General features: G+C 50.2%; 1 protein-coding gene across 10 annotated transcripts in view; it reads right to left on the reverse strand.

Moving 5' to 3' along the window:
• Window positions 1-128: 128 nt before the first annotated feature.
• The window catches only part of LOC116789365 (tubulin polyglutamylase TTLL4-like), a 38,778-nt gene continuing 22,990 nt past the window's right edge, over window positions 129-15,916 (reverse strand). For 5 of the 10 annotated variants that reach the window (XM_032693121.1, XM_032693123.1, XM_032693125.1 and 2 more), the window contains 2 exons: window positions 14,601-14,725; window positions 14,104-14,209 (listed from right to left, as the gene is read on the reverse strand). Coding sequence is in view for 4 of the 10 variants with exons in the window: in XM_032693129.1 (XP_032549020.1) it covers window positions 859-1,000; window positions 1,812-1,894; window positions 2,488-2,558; window positions 4,723-4,933; window positions 5,491-5,593; window positions 7,495-7,632; window positions 8,341-8,475; window positions 9,000-9,098; window positions 10,588-10,710; window positions 11,303-11,431; window positions 12,475-12,557; window positions 12,641-12,835; window positions 13,473-13,549; window positions 14,099-14,209; window positions 14,601-14,725 (1,825 nt within the window). In the remaining 6 variants the exon portion in view is untranslated. Of the gene's footprint in view, window positions 1,001-1,811; window positions 1,895-2,487; window positions 2,559-4,722; window positions 4,934-5,490; window positions 5,594-7,494; window positions 7,633-8,340; window positions 8,476-8,999; window positions 9,099-10,587; window positions 11,432-12,474; window positions 12,558-12,640; window positions 12,836-13,472; window positions 13,550-14,098; window positions 14,726-15,916 lie in introns of those variants that run through there. The other 5 variants (XM_032693129.1, XM_032693130.1, XM_032693131.1 and 2 more) reach the window with 2 other exon arrangements.

The raw sequence follows: 15,916 nt of genomic DNA on the forward strand, positions 1-15,916 counted from the left end.
ACAGGGAAAAAGGGGGGTGGTAGCAAAAAGCCACCCTGTCCAGAGCCCAGTAAAGTCCCGTGGGAAGAGCTGAGCTGCATCCCAGACACAAAGACATCAGGGAAAGAGAGACAGATGAGAACAAGGAGAGCAGCTGAGTGTTAAACTTTAATAAAAATCCTTGAGAAACAAATGGAAAATAGAGAGCAGAGTCCAAGAGCATCAGCCTGCAGTCCACACACATATGCTGTAGGGCACACCAGAGAGCTGATGGGCTCGGCTGAAGGATGTTCCATCTCCAGCAGCCCTATTGTCCCGATAAACTGCAGCCATGCTGTTCCACATGGTGTCTCGAGCAGCAATGTGCAAGCCTGAGATATCCCCCAGGGCCCAATGCTGGGGTTAGGGCAGGATGTTGGCACAGGCATTCAGAAAAGGTCCCAAGCCCTGCTCCTTCCAGAGGAGTGGGGTACTGATAGGGGACTTTTCTCCAGGGCCCAGGCTGCAGCAGGGCAAGAGCACACTTCGCTGCCAGCAGCTCAGGACACAGAGACACAGGCAACCAAGGGCTCAGCCTATGCTGGTTGGGGACAAGAAGGGCAGGCTCAGCCAGCTCCCATGCAGCAGATAAACCACCATGTCAGGATTTAAAAGCAGCCTAGGACAAAGACCTGACAAACCCCACTTCCTCAGGCTTTGCCATTTGTTTTGAAAGCTGAAGTCACACAGCATTCCTCTTCGCCCAGTAAAACACCCCTCTCCAAAAACAGCCCCGCAAGCAAGTGTGCAGTGCAAGGGGCTCCCACAGTCCTTGCTCTACAGAGCCAGCTCCCATCTCTTCCTTTGAGGTAGGTTGATGTGTCCCCAGTGGTTGCCTGGTCACATCACCAGGGTGGTGTCCGAGAGGCAGCCAGAAAGTCTCTGGTTGGCTCCACCAGTGCACTTGTTGAGAGGTAAGCTCTGAGTAGGGCTGGGCTCCAGGCATCTTGTGAGGTCCTCACCAGCTGAAGGGAGGTGCGTACTGCAGGAGAAAAGAGATCCTATGCTGCTTAGGGACAGTGAGAAAGGACCAAAAGGGCCATGGTGCAACATTCATCTGCAGTATCATGACACACGAAACTCAGAGATAGGGCTGCCAGGCTCACCTACTCCATCTCCCATCCCAGGAAGCATCACTCACCCCAACAGATATCCAAAACATTGATGGGACTTCAGAACCACAACTTGATTTCCCTGTCTGAATGTAAACCCAAGTCCATCCTGGTCTGGGCACAGGAACATGGATGTCCTTTCCCGTAGCACCAGACAAGGGGTGTGCCTCCTCTCCACTTTGGCTCAGCCAGACCCTATCCTTCACCTCTCTGCAGGAAGCTCTCAGGGCCAGTAGCCCAGTTTTGCTCAGGGAAGCTGGTAGAGTGAGGCAGATCTGGAGGCCTCACTGCTCCCCTAGTCTGTGCTGCAGCTGAGAGCCTCTGCTCACTGCTAACCACATCAGTGCTCACAGAAGTGGCACAGTTCCCTATCAGGGGAACATCTTGTCAGCATGTCCTGACCATGACAGCCCTGAACATTACTCAATCTGGCTGTTCTGGGCTTCACTCCCATCTGAGCTGGGCACACAGTGCCAAGGAGACATGTTCAGTTACGCAGACATCATGCCAGACCCACCAGTTGGCTCTCCAGAGAGCTGAAGCTGGCTTCAGAGCCTGCAAACCAACCTGCTCCTCTCCCCTTAAACAAAGCTACTTTCCCTGCTGCCAGTTCTCTCCAAGGACACTAGTCCTAAAGCCACACTGCGAACACCATGCTTGTCATGGCCAGTGCAAACTCACCCCAGTCTGCCCAGTTCCAGTTTGCTGAAGCCATTAGATTGAATGCTACTCTTCTGGAGGAAGAAAGACTTTGGCAACGACCACTACAGGAGGAGAGAAAGACAACAGAATGGCTATTTAAGTCATGGCAAAAATCCCTCAAGCCTGCTGTGCTCTGCCATAGGCTGCCCTAGAGAGCTTCAGCTAGAGCTGCCTCTGCCGCACATCGTCACTGCCACCAGACTGTTCCAAGAATAGCAAACAGAGCAGTCTTTGCTCTCTGCCTAATGAATCCCTCTGCTGAAAGTGGGAGTAAAGCATCTCGAGGTCAAGAGTGGGTTTCTTTCAGTGCACCAGTCCACTGTAAGGCACAAGACTGACAGACGGAGATGACTCCCTCGCAAAGATACTAAAGGGCAGGCCAGGTGCCAAATATGTAGGGCTGTACCCAGTGCACCCAAGGACATTCAGATGCAAAATACTTGTAGATCTGATATACTGTTCATGACTTCATGTTAGTGGGAATGGGAAATAGGGCAGCATGGGTTTTTCCAGACTCCCACAGGCCTTGGCAAAGAGGGAAGAAGGAGGTAAACAGGTAAGGCAGGAACCAGAGGAAGCAGAACAAGCAGGCTCTCTACCCAACTATGGCAGGCAAACAAGCCTCTCTGACTAGCTTACCCACAGTCATACGCACCATCTGGGCAAAATCTGTCCCTGTCCCAGTGTGGTACCCTTTGACACACCAATTCTTCAGTAGCTCCAGACCTGGGAAGCGACAGAAGACAAGAAGTGAGAATGAACAAGAAGCCAGGTTTGCAAAGAGTTAAGCCTTCCCAGCTTGGAGCATGTAAATATGCTGCTCTGACTACGCAGAACAGGCTATGCAATCACTACTTGAACACGTGCCTGACCGCCAGCAAACATGGGGTAAATCAAGGGCGTTCACCCTTTGTACGAGTAAACATCAGCACATGGGCTGCTGCAGTGCCTGCCTTCCTCCCAGGGAGCCAAGACACTCCATGCAGCAGTCTCAGTGAAAACAGGGAAACTGGGGCAACACAAGATTTGCCAAATTAGACCAGATTGGCTGTCCCCCTGAGCCCAGTGCCTGCCAACGGCAGCACCTGATTTGGGCTGCACCGGTGAAAGTTCCTACAACACAAATGTAGAGCAGCTTTGCTGTCATCGGCCGCTTTCCCAGAGGAGGGCAGCTCAGACAACCTCCTCCTTACACAGCACTGATCAGCTGCAGCATCCCAGTGTATCATCTCTTCCCTGCAGGGATTCATCCAGAGCTCAATGTGGACTGAGACCTGGTCTCCATCCCTGACAGTGGGACCGAGCTCATCACTGGTGTGACTGGAAGGGACCATTCCTCTCACCACACACAAGACACGGTGCTCCAGAGCACAGAGAGGTCATCTTGAAACAGAGCCACATGTTCGACTGCACTGACCAGAAATAACCAAAAAACATTGAGAAATCCAGGGCTGCTCCCGTTCTGTTTTCTTTTTTAAGAGCCTTCAGGTCATAGCAGAAGCTAAGGTGCCTTGAGATTTAAGAACCAGCAGAGCAATGGCCAGGAACTTGATGCTGTCCAGCTGGGATTACTGTAGTTTGCTATACGATACCAGTCCTGGCTATAGAAGAAATCCTTGCTGTCCAAACCCTGCTCCTCAGTGACCTGTCAGCAAGCCCCAGAATCTTGTGGGAAAAAAAAAACCAAAAAAAAAAACATGTTGGGGCTGAGGGGAGTGGGGCAGCTTGGACACCCTGTCCTCAGTCTGTGCACCTACCCAGGCTTTGCACCTTGCTGGCTAGGGTGAGAGGAAGGCATGGAACACAGGGGAACAGGAAGGGGAGAGAGGAAGTTAGGTTCTGCTCAGAGGTGAACAGCAATGAGTGGGGAGAGTAAATCCGCTCACTGGGCTGCTTTGAGGAAGCTGGAGCACTGACCCAGGACCCGGGCCTAAGCTACAAAGTTCTGGGCAGCACTTCAGTGAGAACGATGACAGGATCTTCCTTCCAGCTGACAGAAGAGCATCCAGCAAAGGTATTAGCGAGGCAAAGTATGACACATGGTGACAGTGCAGCTGAAGAGGGCTATGAGGTTTCCATCTCCCTGTGAAAGACTGTTACTGACCCCTTTGATATTTGCTTTAACACCAGTGAAAAGGGACAAAAGCATTTTTCTTTTTTCTCTGCATGACAGCCAGGCTGGGAGCACACATACGGACATCACAGTGGAGGGCCAGCTCCTGCAGAAGCCTATCCAACCAGATCAGATGTTGGACAGAGAGCCCTGAGCCACAGTCTCTTTCTTTTTGTCCACTAATCCATCATACTAGACCTCATTGATTCTCTCTCCCAAATAGTCTCTACTGTTACCGTGACAGAGACAGCCTTGGGTGAGAAGGAATTGGTCCAGCCACCTCATTACAGGATGTTTTTTATTAAAATACAGAACTATGTCCTGGAAAGGTGGAAATGTTAGCTAGATTTCTAGTGCTTAGGAAAAATTTCTGTCTGCATGCTGACAGTTTTTCATCAATTTGAAAGCTGCAGGAGAACAGGGAATAGGCCAAATTTTTCCTTTCCTTCCCAGATCACCTGTAAGGAGCAAAGCTAGGAACTCCAGCTGTTTCTCCCTCAAAAGAGGCCAGAGCTACAGGCTGATGTAGCTAATCCCAGCCTCTTCATCCCCAAGGCACCTAGAAGTGCTGGTGCAGAACAGTCATCACCTCTTTTCAACTCAGAATTAGCTTTTTGTGATATTTGAAGCAGTCTGGGAGGGTAACACTTTTCCTACTGGTTAGTGTGCAGGCAGGCAGCTCCCTCTGAACATGCACAGCTCAGAAGCCTCCCACGACTGCCGGCAGGCAGCCTGCCTGACTCAGGTGGCTGTGTCAGGCTTTAGGAGGGCAGTTACCTTTCTGTCTATTCAAGTAGTATTTGAGCTCCCACTGGGTCACCAGGATGTTGAAGTAACGAGGCTGCTCAAAGAAGCGCAGGTACCGCATAGAGATGTGGCTGGGGAACACCCTCTCGAACTGCCCACGCCGGGAATACTCATCCTCTGTCTCCACCAGAATGCGAACATCATCCGGGGTCAGGGTATCCAAGACAGAAGAATAAAAATCCTGCAACAAGAGCAACCCAGAGTCAGGGAGAAGTATCTCTCAAGCAGAGGTCTCCATGTGTCTGAGCTCTTTGGGGCACAGGTCCCATGGAAACTGAAGGACTCTAGGCTCAGTGATAACATCAACACTGCACAGAACTGAAGAGATCCCCAGTTCTGCAGCCCAGTCTCTCACACACACTGCCAGGAGGCACACAAGGCCAGCAGCCCTGCTAACCTGCATGGAGTCAGCAGGCAAAGGTTATAAGAGCTGCACAGAGACATAAGGAGGAACAGGCAGTGAGTGCTCAGGCTCTGTTTTGGGGACTGGTAGGCAATGTGCCTCTCAGCACGCACTTATTTATATGTACAGATGAGTCAGTGAGACATTGGCTTAAGCAAACCCAATTTATTTCTGATCAGTGATCTTGTAACCCACTGGAGCCTAAGTGTGCCCCATCACTTGGCTGACCTCAGAGAGGGACACAATATGAAGAGGGACCAGGGATAGACCTCTGGGACTGCTGGAGACAAGGGCTTGGGAGGATGGTGCAAGTATCAAAGGAGAATGTTTCATACCTGGTCAGGTATCTTCTGCATCAAGTAATAGGCCTGCTTCATCTTCTCTGCTCTGAAATGCTCAGACACTGGCTTGGGCTTCTCCTTCAAAGCACTGTCCAGACTGAGAACACAAGAGAGGTAGTAGAGCATTTAAGCAAACAAGACAAAGCCCTGCTATGGTAGACCTGCTCCCACCAATTTCTGAGAGAGCAGTGACACCCTCAGAAAGATGCCATGGAGGAGAGAACACTTTCTCCAAGGATTTCACTAGTTCCAAGATCAGTGACACACCCACAGCCGTGTCAATCAGCACAGGACACAGGAAGGCTGTGGGCAGGAAAACGGGGAGGACTCTGCCAGCTCCTCGCTAAGGCATTTCAGTGTTCCTTCATCCAAAAGGTGAACCATTACTTCACACTCACATAGGATGCAAGAGGGTCAAAGATACACTGTGACATGATTCACAGCACATGAAGCCTGGGGGCTTACACTGCACTTGGAACACAGTTTCCTAACTGCAAGCACAGGGATGGGGGTACAAGTACTCAGTACTGGTACTGTACAAGGAAGAAGAGAACTCTTAGATCAAAAACTTCCTCTGGCATCCAAGACCTCTCAAGATTTGAATCCAACTCCAGCTCCACACGCCATGGGAAATCCCGGCCTTTGTGCTATCTGACCAAGAACCATCTAAAGTATTCTAAGCACCAACTGAACCACTCAGGGATATCAGAGTCTGGGAGATACTGTTTGAAAACCTTTCAACTGAGCTATCAACATAGCTTTTTTTGTTCTGCTGCTGCAAAAGTAATTAGTTGTGTGCAGATTCAAATAGGGGGAGCAGAGCCTCAAGGTTGTGCTGTATGGTGCTCGGGGAACATACAGATCTACCGGAATTAGGCCCATCCACAAAAAGACCTTTCATATCCTTCCAAAGGCAGGAGATACTATTAAACAACCTTGCCCCTGGATGCAAGAACTCTGGTAATGCATCATCTGAACCATGTTAAGGATTCACTTAATCCCCTGCAGGTCCCTCCGAGGACACCTGCCCTTCGGCACCTCCATCGGAAGCCACAAACCAGTGTGCGAACAAAGCACCGCAGATGAGCTGGTGAGAGCTTCCCATCTTGAACAGGCCCATGCTCCAGCTTCTCCCTTCACTGAAGGCACAGGGCACACAGAGGGCAAGAGCCCCATCTTTTGGCATGACCACACATCACTGCATGCGGGTGCTCATCCCAGCAAGCTGTTCCTTCAGTGACATATGGTCAGCAGCCACTCTGTTGCAGGGAACAGACTGGTTTCCTCCTAGCCATTGGGTTTGAAAGCAGGATAAGCCCTAGCTGTGGTGAGGAACAGGGGCCTGGGTGGACACATACGCAGGAATTAACCTTATGCAAGAAACAGTCATGTTAGCTGCAAGGTTAAGACTGTGCACACCCCTACCCATAGGTCTGCAGCCTTCGACAGCAGCAGTCCTGCCTAAGGAACTAACCAATCCAGCCCTTGCAAAATAAAAGGTGCTCCTCTTGCTCAAAGAAGTGGCACATCAGTTCTGGTAAGTCAGAGGACAAGTGGATCCAGCCCCAACAGAGTCAACCAGCATGCCCAGCAAAGCTTTCTAAGCTGCAGATGAATGTTGCTTTTGCAGGCAGAGAGGACTTTCATTCCTGCAATCTGGAGAGGGAAGCTTCAAGCAAACTGAGCGGCTGTGAGGCTCAGCATCATATTAGTTCTGGCAGGGAGAAAGACACGAGAGCTTGACTAACTGCAGAGCAAGCACAAATTACATTGGCCTCACTTCCAACTATGGACCTGCAGAAAGGGCATAAACCCTTCTGCCTTGAAGAGATCGCAGAAACCAGATACCCAGGCAATGATGCAAGTTCCTTGGACCCATATCTGAAGGACCAGCAAGCACAGGCTCTCAACAGCCCAGCATTTGCTGGGCTCTAAGTAGCCTCCCAGATGAAATCCCTCAAGAAAAAGCCTGCCTCTCTGACAGAGAACGGGGCTGACCTGCAGGTAGAGCTACTTCTTGTCTCTGGCCTTGAGGCCACGCTGTCCATGCTGGGCAGAACAAAGCCGGCAAGGTTGAGAAGGTCTCGAACCATTTGGCCCTTGATGCTCACATCCAGAGGCGAGTTGGAGTGGAGGCTGCAGAGACAAAGCATAACAGCAGCTTGAGTGACAGAATGGAGGTGCTGAGGCCCATGGCCCTGAGATCAATCCCTGGGTTGTTACTGACCAGAATACAAACAGCAGCCTGTCCCTTGCCTCATCACAGCTGGCCATGAGACACAGAGAAAAATCCTCACAACAGCTCTTTGAAAGAGGAGTTCCCCATCAGAAATGGTTCCCTTTTCTACCTCTTCCCAAATTTTCTGGAAATAGGCAAATCCATCCCCAGATTCCTGTGTAGGACCATGGCTCTGTGTCCAGCTCATGCCCATCCACTCTTGCCAGCAGGAAAGGCCATGTCTGCACAGCTGACACTGCCTGGCTGGGTGCTGTTAGCAAGGAAGAAATGGTGCATGAGGCAGTGGAATCACTGATCACTTTTGCCCACGCAGAGAAGAAATCTCTGCCATTACCCATTTGTACATGACACATTCCTCCTTGGCCTTCCTTTTTTAACGTATTCTTCCCTGGCTTTAGCTGGAGCATGCCCAACAAAGCTTTATGAGCTGCAGATGGATGTTGCTTTTGCAGATAGGGAGGACCTTCATTCTGGCAATCTGCAGAGGGAGGCTTCAAAGCCCACAGTCTTTTAGCACAGGGTACAGGGGACATCACAAGCCAAACTCATTTTGTGTTAAAGGGAAGGCCATTATTCACTCTGCTGCAGCTCAGAATCTGCTTTACCTTGGGGAAATATTGACCTCTAAGATCCAGGGCTTGAGGTTTTCATCCAGCATGATATCAAACCCAAACAGCTCATGGCAACAATATGGCCGGCGCACGTACATCTTCACAAGGCTGTTCACGTATGGCTCAGATCTGCAAGCCAAGGAAAAATGCTTGTTTCCAACAGTCAGACAGCAGAGGTCTGGCTGTTCACAGCACATGCTGACGGTTCTGGAAGCATAATGCAGTCACATGCTGCAGGATCAGGTAGGTGAGAGACCAACACAGGCCTGTGAGCTGCTACTGCTGCACTGCGTACGGATCCAGCACTGCAGATCAGGCAGCATGGACTGCTGAACACAGGATTCATCCTGCACCAGGGACCATTCTTGTCAGGCTCCCTGGCAAAGCAGGGGAGTGGGTAGCAAGCTGGGCAGCACCGGGCATACCACACCCTCCTGGTCTGCAGGCAGGCCCAGGAAATGTAAGGTGTATTTACCCACTGCAGCATGAGATATGTAACAGGATGAGAGGATCCAGACAGAAATACTGAAGCCAACAGTGGTGATACCATTTCAATTAAGAGCAAAAGGACCAGGCTGAGAGGGGACTGGAGAGCCAGAGGGGTCAGGGTGCACTGCACAGCCAGGCACAGAGCAAGGGGTGCCAGGACTCACGCAATGATGGTTTTGATAACGATGTCCTTAATCTTCTCCCAGATGGTCTCACTATTCACTCCCTTCTGGGTCAGGTAATTCCAGAGAGCTTTGAGTGCCCTGGGAGAGAGAAAGCAAAGGAGGTAGCTCTGTAGCCCCTTGCTGAAAGGAGTGAAAGCAACAGAGAGCCCTGACAACACCCTTCCCTGGCACAGCCATCCTCCTGCCATCCTCAAGCCCCTCAGTTGCTGCCCTCCCCAGCGTGGCCCCTTGTCTTGTAGGCCCGAGCTACTAGGAACATAAATTTGTCCCAGCATGGTCTCAAATTAGCACATGAGCAAGGTAAGTCAGGCCCACATCTTCTCTTCCCTCCCCCTCCATGTCCTCAGCAAACCTCCCCTTCCTGCAGGCCTTCCCCCGCAGCACTGCAAAGCAGCTCAGCAGGAATCCAGCAAGATCCTGAAAATGTTTTAGCTAAAGCCATTTCACTGAGGCTTCGGGGGGAGAAGAATTTTTGAAAAATGTGGGGAACAAGATGGTATGGGGGAGCATCTCTGCTTTTATAGGAGTTTTCCACACTACATCGAATGCTGCAAGCTACCCTGACACTGAGCCAAGGATGCTCAGATATTTCTCAAGTGAGAGCATGTGGCTAATGGCCAGGAATCCAAAGGTCATGCTTCCTGCATACAAGATGGAGTGGATTACAGCCACATTTATCTTTAACATGAGAGCAGCCAGCTTTGACTTGCAATGGCAGTACAGCAAACCCACAGAATCCCACTCCCATGTGACTGCAACTGCTGGGAGGCAGCAAACTCTGCTAAAAGTCCCAGTGGAGAAACAGACCACTGTGCAGCATGTCCTGGTCTGAGAAAGCAATCTGACCACAGCAAACCACTTTCTGCAACTCCCTTTGAAGTGCAGTAGCCCTGTCCAGGCTGTGAACTGAGAACTCCATCCTGCACTATTTTTAAAAGGGCTCAAACACTACCATGGAATCAGAGGCAAGTGCCCGGGGCTTGCACCCATTCACCCATGGGACAGCAGGGAATGGGAACTCCTGCAAGACTGCAGCCCTCCTTCCAAAGGCCTAGAAATGGCACCACTGCTCCTATTCACACCGAGTGCACATAAATTAACATTCTGCACCAGGGCTGTCCCTTTCTCTGGCTCCACAGGGAAGTCAAGAGTGAGATGGGCAGAAGTTTCCATCTAGCCAATTTAAGCATCACAATTACCCATTCAATTTCTGACAGCAAAACCAATCAGATTCTGCTTTAACCACATGCCATTGCCCCCACAATAGGGCAAAGGAATGAATGAACACAGATGACTGCAGCATTGGAAGCAGGAAACGGCACAGACACAGGCAGGATGAACAGCAACCACAGCCCAAGCAGCAGTGGACAGGATAAGTCACAAGGCAGGGAGACCATCCAGACTCCATTGACACTATCTCATGTTAAAATCACTCTGCTCTTTCAGTTTCCCCAGTGGGAGCAGATGATACAGAAAGCAAGTTCAATTTTTGGGTAGGAATACTGAAAAAAGTCTGAATTAACAGGAAATATAAAGAGTTGTCCCCTGCCCTAAAAGCAGCACCTACCATTTGTGTCCCTGACAAGCAGTCTCATCCGAGTTGGACTTGTACTCTGTGTTCTTCTTGTTCACACTGTAGTTGGTTAAGTGCACGAACTTGTTGCTGAGGCTCTCCATCGAGGAGGAGTACCTGGAAGAGGCAATAGGAGCACAAGCAGTCTGAGACTGAACTGGCTGCCCCTAGGTCCATCTCAGACCACTCTCAGCCACCCACCAGCCCTGCTGCCTGGAGCTCTCTGACCCCACAGGCCCAGAGCTCATGGACAAAACATGAGACAGCACAGGCTTCCTTGGGACAATGGAACGTAATTCCACCCTCACAACGTGTCCTTAAGAAAAGGCCAGAGCATTGGTGAGCAGAAGCACTGCTGGAACTGCAGTAGTCTGAGGCATATAATGAAAACTAGAAGAAATATCTCAGATTCTGGTGTGCCAGCTTTTATGCAGAACGGAGCACAGACAGCATGTTTCAAGAACTGCTTTACACTGAGCTCATCTTGCATTGGGAAAGGTGGATGTAGGCAGCATCCTCTCACATTCCCTTTCACTGTCACCTGCAACAACCTCGTGTTGTTTCCACTCTGCTTCTTAAGCAAGCAAGATATAGCTTTGAGCATCACCATCTAGGGGATGACTCTCTCCTGCCCAGCTGAGGCAGGTACCACAGCCACACATGCCCTGGCACCAAGGCAGCCCCAGCACCACTCTCCTGCACAACCTACTTGCAGCTGGCAAAGCGAACCAATCCATCCTTGAACAGGTAGACCCTGAGGGGATCATAGCAAGTGACGTAAACATAGATCCTCAGGTCAAACTTCTTCCCGCCAATGAGGTAGGGTTTGTGCAGATACCTGCAGAGGCAAGTAAGTTATGATTTTCATGTGCAGGAACAACTCTAACCCCCAAGTCAGAAGGCTTGGTAAAACAAGGGATCAGTGTAGAAGCCCTTTTGCACAGCATTTCCAAGTTAATCACATCACAGTCAAAATCAGAGAAAGAGCAGCTCTCCTGTGCATGGGGAGTTCCCACAGCACAGGAGCAGTGTTCCCTTTTGTTCAGTTCCATTTTGAAAAGATTTTCCCCAGCTCTAAGGCTCAGTAGTTTTTCCACACCCACAAGACTGATCACAGAATTCAGGAACATCTAAGACATGCAGTACAGCACAGATGGTTTGGTACAGTGAGCAGAAACAGATGGATATTTTAATCCAAATCATTTGATTATTCATCTTAGAAGTTCATGATCTCCCATAGGAAAGTTTATCACTTTGCATGAGAAGTGGACAGGGAGAACAAACAAGCAAACATAGCAGTTCCCTGTCTGCCAAACACTGCACAGTTTTCCTGCCCTCAAGAATCTTCCCAGAAAGCAGCATCAAACCAAGACAAGATATTCCGTTTTTCTGCAGAAGGGGAAGAAGATTGACAACTCTGTTAATTCAAGAAAATCCTTTCACCATCTATACATACTGAGGTTCTTACTGAACCATTCTAATTTGGATAAGAACAAATCTTTGACAACTGCCACCTCTTCCCTGGGACTTGGATAAAGTTTGTCTCCAAATATGCCAAACCACTGAGTAGAGAGCAGTGGAAGCCAGATCACAGCAGAGCCAAAGCTGTTCACCTGCCAGATAGAAGCTCCAGAAAGCTCATGAAGCCAGTTTGTATCTGAGACCTCAAATATCTATGCAGAGACAGCAGCACTGACAGCTGCAGCTGACAGAGCCAGACTTCCAGCAGCAGGACACCCAGGAAGTCTCCAGAGAAGTCTCGAGATGCAAATCAGATGCTTCTGCTCTGCCATTCAGTGGCATCAGCCCAGAACTGGCCAGAGAGACCAACCACTACAAGGTCCCAGGCTGTGTGTCAACCATGTTTTTTCCTTCACTCACCTCTGTACTAACAGCGGCCTCCTTTTGGGGAGCTGGCTCCATTTGTGGATGACCTGGATACCAATGCCTCTTGCCGATGCTGGCTGCAAAACACAAACAAGAAGGGATCAGATCTTCTCCCTGCAGCTACAATGGGACAGAAGGTTGAGCTCTGCTTTACACTTACTGGTTTCACAATCCATTTCTGTCTGCTAGCTCCTTCCTCCCATGCTTTCTTGAGTAATTTGATGTCCTGTGGCAGGATGAAGGACTGAGGGAAGAAGTTAAACTCCTTTTTCCCACAGCGAGCCTGCATCTTCAACAGGTTGCGCCACAGACGGTCTTTTCTCCCAATTTGAAATGAGCCAGGGAAGTGGTTTAGCTGGAAAGGAACCCAAATGCTATGACATCTCCCTGCTTCCCCAGCTCCTTGCCTGCCCCTTCCTACTCCCTGGCCAGAGGATACGTCCTTTCTGAATCCAGTGCAGGGTGACACTCTTTGCTCCCCTCCCAGGATTGCACCCAAATTGATTCCACCTGAAGCTTCTGAAGCTTTGCAGGGACAAACGACATGGTTTGGAGCATCACAGCTCTCCAGAGCAAACATGTACTTGTGATAGATACCAAACCTTTGGTCCCTCACAGGCTCCCCAAGCATGAGCCACACCTGACTGTTTTGTGATCTGAATTAGGTACATCCCCTCTGCTGCACTGGCAGAGAGGGCACTGCCCCTACCTCTCAATTCTGCCAGAGGAAGGACTGCTTTAAGCAGCAACAACTGAATTTAGACAAGCTCACAAGTGACCACAATTTGACTACAGCCTCAGTCTGTGCAAGAGCCACAGCAGAGAAGCTCACCAAGCTATGCCTTCCTCTTGAGCTCCTCTCCCAGTTCTGGAAGGGACACTGCAGGGACAGCCTACACAGCAAACACCTGGCCCTGAGGAGAGGGGCACCCAATTTGTTTCCAACACACTCTCCATGCATGTGAAGGAAGTCAGCCCAAAACATCCCCTACCTTTTGGTGCTCCCTGATGGCTCTGAAGCTGGGAGATTTCATGTGATGGCCCCAGCAACCCAGCCAGTCATTGCTTTCTGTAGGAAAACCAGAAAAGTCCAATACCAAGCATACTGCCACACATAACACCCTCTCAACCCACCAGCACCCCATCTCCTGGGGCAGGCAGAAGCTGCACAGCTTCTGTGCCAGGGATGCTGCACAGCTATAGCACAGAGCACTCATACTGGCTACTGCAAGATTACCAACCCTGAGAACTCTGGCTGTGGTCAGAGAGGATGGTTTCTTCTTCAGCACATGGGGACAAGGGGTAGCAGTGCTGGGGCTGGCACCAGATGATGGCCAGCCCCCCTGCAGTGGCAAGCCAGAGCAAAGCTGCCCCACATGCTGCCTCAGCTTCTGACAGCCCAGGAGTAAGTCCTTGTGGTCCATGCCAAGGATGAGCTAAGAGGGAGATTAGGCCCTCAGAGCTTGGGTACTGCAGGTCAGGCAGGCAGAAATGGGAACCCAGTATCTTGCAGTGCCAAGCTTGTATTGCTTCTGCTCTACTTTTCCCAGCCATTCTGCCTTCTCAGGCCCACGGACTGGAGGCGAGGAAGGACACAATGTTGCTACCCACAACTTACTTTTGCTAACTCTGAAGTGAGACCTACAAACAGTTTGCCTCACAATGTTCGGTGTGACTCCACACATTTTCCATCGCAGCAGCTTCCTCTGCTCCCAAGGCAGCTTTTCCACTAGGAAGGCAAAAAGTTAAGGACTGAAGGAAAACAAACACAATACTTGGGTTTTCTACAGCTGCAAGGTTCTTATGATTTGCTGCACAGGTACCAGGCCTGCAAAGAAGGGTACATAGCCCCCCTTGCAGAACTAGCATGGAGCAGAAGACTCCATAGCTGGGGAAGATCCAGGACACTGGAATTTATTGGCAGCGTGAGTCATGCTCCAGGCTATGGAAGCAGTATAATTTACTCCAGTCCTTTGGACCTCAGAGCAGTGCTGGGTCTCATCATGGGAGGGGTGAAGGGCAGCCACTCCAGCCAGCTCCCGGCTGTGTGCTGGCACCGCTTGCTTCCTAATTAACGGGCTGCCCAATCTCACCCTGTGTGGCAACAGACCCTGGCTCACCTGTCTCATCCCGAGTACTGAAGTAGATAGTTGGAGGCACATTAGGGAATAAACTGCAGACAAGAGCTGGTTTGAGCACTTTTTCCTGAGCCTCGGCAGGCTGGGCCAGGCACTTGATGCAATTCCTAGGGAAGATGAAGCAGGTGGCAGTTGGCTAAAGGTGAAAAGTATCACAGGGAGGAAGGGGGAAGCCGGAAGAAACCTTGATCCTGGTATCAGGAATTTGCACCATCATCATAATGTAGAACAAGCAATGGGCATTAAGGTCAGTAACCCAGCCTGCAGTGATGAGGGGATGAGCTTGCAATGAATTCACCCACCAAATAAGCACTGTGAGGTTTGTGTTTTGTTGGGGCAAGGAGTGGAAGTTTTTACACGACAAACCGTATAACCTAGTTCATGGGAACAAGGAGTGGGGATTGTAATGCATATGATTTAGCTCTTGTAACCTCTTGGTTTTGGTGTGTTGCAGGGAAGAGGGCTGGAGTTTTACCCACTGTATGTACTTCCCCAACACTGGGAAGGAAGGGTAGAAATTGTACCCTACCTCTTAAGGTTGTGATGAAGCGAAAAGTAAAGTTTGCAATGAACATATATTGAAATATATGCCACTGCAGCCAGTGCAAGAAGCCACACTAGAGCAATCATTGAGGAACAAAGAGCAGCAAACTAAAAGGAACCACAACACACTGTCTACCCAGTCTCACAGGCTACCCCTTGCCTCACTAAAGGGACTGAGCGTAGTCTGTGACAAAGGGATTGGAAACCAGGATGGGGGAAGAAGGGGTGTTTTCCTTAAGTCCTTATGTATATTTTTTTTGTCTTTTCAGTATCAGAATCAATAATTAAAAGTTTGTTAATTGGCAAAGGATTATATCAATTAACATTCTCTGGCACAAAACTGGTTTTGCCCACAACAAACTGAAGGCAGGAGACAGCTGCAAAGGCTTCAAGGCCAGCCCAGCACACAGCCTGCACAGGAAGTGGCCAACATACCTCCCTCCTTGTTGCAAGAGGCATTTGGCCCAAGCCCTACTTCCCCTATCTGCCCCAGAGGCCACCCAGTCACATCCTGCCAGAAACAGCTGCTGGGCCAGTTTACATCACCTCTGCAGGACTTTCACAACCACATATGCCCACCCAGAGCCCTGCAGCACCCTGAGGCTCAACATTTGCTCACAGGAAGCCTTGCTTGTCTCCCAGGTTAGTGATGACATGATAGCAAGCAGCAAGCTGTTGGGCAGACAGCAAAGCCTGAGGCAGCCATGGTGCAAGACCAGCTCCTGTTGCTGCATGGGCAAGAAAAGGTCACACAA

Source organism: Chiroxiphia lanceolata, chromosome 7 (assembly GCF_009829145.1).
Source record: "Chiroxiphia lanceolata isolate bChiLan1 chromosome 7, bChiLan1.pri, whole genome shotgun sequence".
NCBI classification, from domain to species: Eukaryota; Metazoa; Chordata; class Aves; order Passeriformes; family Pipridae; genus Chiroxiphia; species Chiroxiphia lanceolata.